General features: G+C 35.7%; 1 protein-coding gene and 1 long non-coding RNA gene across 3 annotated transcripts in view; one reads left to right on the forward strand and one right to left on the reverse strand.

Moving 5' to 3' along the window:
• The window catches only part of LOC126365947 (uncharacterized), a 72783-nt gene extending 71558 nt beyond the window's left edge, over positions 1-1225 (forward strand). For both annotated transcript variants that reach the window (XR_007566275.1, XR_007566274.1), the window contains exon 3: positions 1006-1225. This is a non-coding gene — a long non-coding RNA (uncharacterized LOC126365947). The remainder of the gene's footprint in view (positions 1-1005) is intronic.
• LOC126267918 (dynein intermediate chain 3, ciliary-like) overlaps positions 1-3352 on the reverse strand; it is a 217311-nt gene extending 213959 nt beyond the window's left edge. Inside the window, exon 1 of the mRNA XM_049973228.1 lies at positions 3191-3352. Coding sequence (XP_049829185.1) covers positions 3191-3352 — 162 coding nt within the window. The remainder of the gene's footprint in view (positions 1-3190) is intronic.
• Between the last annotated feature and the right edge of the window lie 2648 nt (positions 3353-6000).

Below are 6000 nucleotides of genomic sequence, written 5' to 3' on the forward strand. Positions count from 1 at the left end.
TGCTCACAAACTTTGTGCGGTGATAAATATTTCCATTTCTTCATTACTATTGGACCACATCCTATTGTCAACATCCTTTTTCCTCCTTTCCCTACCACCTAACCTTCTCGTCAGTTAATAACTTTTGAAATCCTCCCACTGGCACTGCTGTAGCTCATGGTACAGATCATCAACCTGTTCACACCAACTTGCACTCCATAACAATTCATTTTCCCAAATTTTATCATTATTTAAACTATTGTTGGTGCTTTCTTCCTTGCCTACAAATATGATCACATTTTCTCTTCCTGTGGTATTATTATCTACTGAAACATATTCACTGCATTCTACTGTGACACCTTCATTCTGTTCTGTTGGCATAACTACACCTTCCATACTGATCGGTCTGACATATTCGTTACTGGCGGACACTATGTCCACAATTTAGTAATTGTTTCATCGCCTGCCTGCCATGACTCATTCCTGAGCACACCTGTTGCTTCACTTGCAGCAGCCCGCAATGCTTCATAGTCACTCTCTCAAGTACTTAATCATTATACGTATGCCAGTATTGTTTCATAGGCTTGGACCGTGAAAATCTGTCCATGTTAATTTGGCCTGAAAAATAATGGATTAGCTATGAATTTTCTGAGAAGATTTGTTAATATACTGGTTATGGAGTTTTGTAAATTTTATAAGGAAGATGACATCATTCATCTGAGGTGTTATACATGGTATACACAGTACAGCTCAATGCTGATTTGGAAAAAGAGAGAGGTTTTCAAGTGACTGTAATATACCACTTTATTTAAGTGAGGTGTTGCACTTGGTATTTAGGACCAATGAACGATGATCATTGGCAGCCGAAGATAATTTATTTAATGTGGTATGGAAAAGGGGACACACATGTTGAGCATGGGATTTGACTGAATGGCAATGCAAATGAGTGTTGTTATTGGATGGAGTGACACTGCCAGCGGCTTGCATTTGGCCATACTCACTGTTTTTAATGTTTTCTCCATACAGGGGATCCCTGCCTCAGAGTTGTGCCAATCTCTACGGAAGAAGATGGGTGTGACAATGAAGAGATGTTGGTTTTGTAGGGCTGCCATGAACTGCGACCCTGATCATCACAAATGTATTTGAAATACTTGTGTCAAGCAGGCAGAGAGCCATTTGAAGTTCTTTCTTGAGTGTAAAAAAATTGTTATAAGTGATTTACAAAATAGAAAATTCTGTCTATTAATAGTGTGCACAGAAGCAGTCTCCTGTCGAGTTTTCAGCACTCAGCAATATGGTAAGAAGAAGAAGAAGTCAACAATATGAGGCATACACAGTATAGATGGACGCCAATTTGGAGAAAGAGAGAGATTTTCAAGGCAAGACACAGGCAAATAAACAAAAAAATAAATTAAAAAACCACACATTTTGACATCAGCAGCCTACTCTCCAGTTAACAGTTTGCAGTATTCTGCAAAACTGTAATGGAAGTACTGAGGAAACATTTCAACAGTAATTACTTCACTTAATTCTTTCACAATATAATTCAACAAAATAGCATACATACTTTTGTCTACATTAGTTAAAAACAGAATTTTTGTGAAGAAGTCAAATTTACAAACTGTGAAGCAAGATCACTTTCTGTGCTACATGGAAATAACTATTGGAATGACTTTAAAAAGTCTATGTGGTTACTTAAAAACACTTGCTGCTTTTCTCTGATTTTGTTCATTAACTGTCATGATGCTTTTCACCTTTAACTCATCATCTGATTGCCTATTATAAATACAAAGTAACAGATGTTACGTTACAGATTTTACAGAGATGCAATTGTCTTAAAAAGTCAGTTCTAAATGAACAATTTTCAAGAAATAACACTTTTTGATAAAGGAATACATACCATTTTAGATAGTTCAATGGTTAGGTTCATCAAGCTGTACAATTAATGGTGGTTCCTGTTTTTCAACATTTTTGTAATAACATTCTTTGATGTCTACATCAAAGTCTCATGCATCTGTATCTAAAATGAATTGTGTATGTGCGGATGGATATCTGTGTGTGTGTGTGTGTGTGTGTGTGTGTGTGTGTGTGTGTGTGTGTGTGTGTGTGTGCGCGAGTGTACACCTGTCCTTTTTTCCCCCTAAGGTAAGTCTTTCCGCTCCCGGGATTGGAATGACTCCTTACCCTCTCCCTTAAAACCCACATCCTTTCATCTTTCCCTCTCCTTCCCTCTTTCCCGAAGAAGCAACCGTCAAAAGCTAGAAATTTTGTGTGTGTGTTTGTGTGTTTTATTTATTGTGCCTGTCTACCGGCGCTTTGGTAAGTCTTGGAATCTTTTAATATAAAATGATATTTAGTTCTTTATCAGCTTTTTTACATTCCTTCCAAAATTTATACTGTATTCATAATGGCTGCTTTCCTCTGCAAGAACTTTCAGTCTGATTTAGAATGTACTACATGGTAGTATCAGTGTAAAACCTTCTAGAGCTTACACTCCATGTAAGCTGTACCTGATAACAGCCACAGTGTTATGAATGAAAGTACATTAATCCGGCGCTACATACAATAGCGTATGTTAAAAAATAAAAGCTCTCTTGAAATGAAGACAAGAAATGAATAATTTAATTTACTGGTGAATTGAACATTATCATACCTATGAAATGGTTTCAACTTTGTGAAGATGAAACTTTCAATACCGGTATATTTTAACCAGTTACACAGTTTCAAACTGCTCAAATTTACAGGGCCAGCTTACAGCCTGAGCAACAGAAGCAGTTGCTCGGGATGCCAAGGTTACAAGGAAGCCAAAAGTGCACTTAGCACAAAATTTGTGTACAGTGTGTATCATAATTCATAGTGAAAACAACCAATTTCCATGCTCACTAGCTTTAGATTTAATTTAATGGTCTTACGATAAGCCTAAGAAATAGTAAGTAATGTATGAGGGAGGGAAGGAAGGGGGGACCCAAATGACATGGCACAGTGGAAAAATGGGGGGTGGGGCTCTAAATTAAAATGTTGCTCCTGTCAAAAAATTCACTCAAACCAACCCTGCACATTCATAACTGTTTTTTGCAAACTTTACAGATGTAAACAACACTGATATTATTTTCTTCTTGGAATAATATAGCAGCTCTGTCAATTTCTGGGGAAATCAATGACCTATCTTGGTAAATTCAACATTTTTACTGAATCAAACATATACACTTACCTCACAAATAGTTCTTAGTGATTGCAGGTAAGATTCATCCTTCATCTGTTTGTCCCTGTATCTCTGCGTTTCCTCTGGATCATTAGGATTAACATTCTTCGGCCAAGAGCCTTCAGCATGGTTCATGCCATGCTCTTCATATTTTGCAGCTTCTGTATTCATCTGAAAAATATAACCATGTCATTTTTTCCTATGGGAAATACAACAGTTACTGTGAAATTTTTGGTGTCACCTGTAGCACTGCCACCCTCGTGCAAAATTCAGAAAGGTATTTTCCATTTCACATGTGAATGACTTCCTCATCTACAATATTTGATCAGTTAAGTCCAAAATGGAAGAATAGAAAGCCAAAAGATATAAAAGACCATGCTTAACAAAGAGTAAGTTGACTATAGGAAATGAAACTATCAATTTCTACTGTTTGATTAAATAAAAAATAAGACTAATTTCTATATATAAAACTACCCACGAAAAGGGGCGTCACCCACATATTTATTTAATGCTTTGTGTACACGCCTGTACCATGCAGCGTCTGACCTTGAGCTTAATGTTTATGATGACATACCTCCTGAACTGTCTCTCATACAATAGAGTAATTTTAAAGTTACATTCAGTGCTATATGTGCATACTGTCTGCAACAGTGTCACAAATGGTTAGTAGTAAAGTAGTAACAAATTAAAGCATCAAGCCTCATATGATACTTTTAATGCATGAACAGTGTAAAAGTAGTATGCAATAAACTTCTTTCCTTTCATTTGCAAGGATTGTCAACCAGAAAAAAATTAATAAAGTTTTGAAATTACAGGTAACATTTGTTGCATGTCACTAAGTGCTCTCATTCTCAAATACAGGGTGAGTAAAGGCTACACTTCTTTTTCATCCCCACCAATTTGACAGGAGGTGATTCTCACCCTCACAGAGATTGTTGCCTGGCAATAACATATTGACTGAAATCAGACCAGCAATTTAGAAGGAGATGTGGAACACAGATACACAGACACATCCCTTTTTATAATATGCATTGATTACCATAGAAGCAGGTGACAATATAAGCAAAAAATATTCCTTTAGTATGTTACAACACAACAAGTAATCTATCCTGCACATTACATAATCACCTATTTTACATATGTTGCAAAAGATCAAGTCTTCAGTGGTCCACTACTGCCAACAACAACAACAACAACAACAACAGATATCTTCACCTGCTTTCTGACTCCCACATTTTGCCAGTAGCCTGGAAACCACAATCAACAAAGGACTCTGCCACACCACACTCTGACTACAGCTGGATTTGTATTCTTCTGGCACTGTGTAAGGCCTTAGAACATATAGTTCTCAATCCACATACAGACTATTTAATAACAATTAACATTCTACAAGAATACTGATGAGGCTACTATAAACATCACACACAATATTTCCTTTAATAAAATCAACAGACAACCTGAAGCTAGGCAAAGACAAACAATAGGTGACTATCAACATCACTAGATAACAGTTGCAAAGATCTAGAACTGTTTCATGACAAAATGATTTAAGTTTTAATCTCAGCAGATGTAATAATACATTAAACAAAACACTGTGTGTAAAATTCCTTGAAGCTCAGCTTGATAACAAGATAACATGGATAAACTGATCAAGAAGCTCAGTTGAGCATGATTTGTCCTTAGAAGTGTCTGTCATTGCGTTGATCTAAAGACAAGAGTGTTGTTTGATTTTGCAAATTTTCACTTCCTGTTGTCTTTGGAATTATCATCTCAGGCAGTGCACCTTAAGTAAATAAAGGATTTATTCAGCAGAAGTGAGCAGTAAATTTATCATATAAAATATATAACTGTGCATCTGGTGAGGTCTTTTTAAAGATCTTAGAATTTTTGCATCCATTCCCCAGTACATTTGGTCCTCAATGTTTTTTGTTGGAGACAACAAAAATCAATTCTATCTGAACTGCGATCCACACAATCACAATACAAGACACTAGAGAATTTTCACACAAATTTTCCTCCTTATCTAACGTTCAGTTAGTTACTTACATTTTCATGTATCATTTTGCATGATAGATCATAATGATGTGGAATGATTCATTTTACATTCACATTACAAATTAATTAGTGCATACAGTTACATTCTCAACATTTCCAATTTTTAATTTTTATTTTCATTACAAAAATAAAAAAGATATACACATGTGAGTTAGTAATTCATAACCATCACCTTTTACAAATTTCAGTAATAGAAATTCTTGTACCAAATAGGAGCAGTTGTTAAGGAGAAACTTTCTCAGTTTGTTTTCAAATTTTAGTTTGCTGCTTGTCAGCCCAGGTAAGTCTTCAAAATTTTTTGTTGCATCATTGTGCGCCCATTTTTGTGCTAATGACAACTTTAATGTGGAGCAATGAATGTCCTTTTTCCTTCTGGTATTGTAATTATGAACATAATTGTTCCTTTTGAACAGTAGTCGATTATTTACAAAAAACTGCATAAGGGAATAAATATACTGTGAAGCAGTAGTCAGAATGCCTAACACCTCTAACAGATGATCATGGGTGAGCACCACACATTATTCTTACAGCACATCTTTCCTTCTTAAAGATGAATTACCCATAACATTATTCCATATGGCATTACTGAATAAAAATATGTAAACTTCCTCAGTTATCTCACCCTGAGACCCTTGAGAATTTTGAAGTCGCACCCTATTTATTATTTCCTAACCATGTGTTACACTCATCCTTGGTGTAGTATCCCTATACGTGCAAAACTGAATATGTTGTGTCTTTTTGCAATTGAGGGTGAGACAATTTCC

This window comes from Schistocerca gregaria, chromosome 4 (genome assembly GCF_023897955.1).
Source record: "Schistocerca gregaria isolate iqSchGreg1 chromosome 4, iqSchGreg1.2, whole genome shotgun sequence".
NCBI classification, from domain to species: Eukaryota; Metazoa; Arthropoda; class Insecta; order Orthoptera; family Acrididae; genus Schistocerca; species Schistocerca gregaria.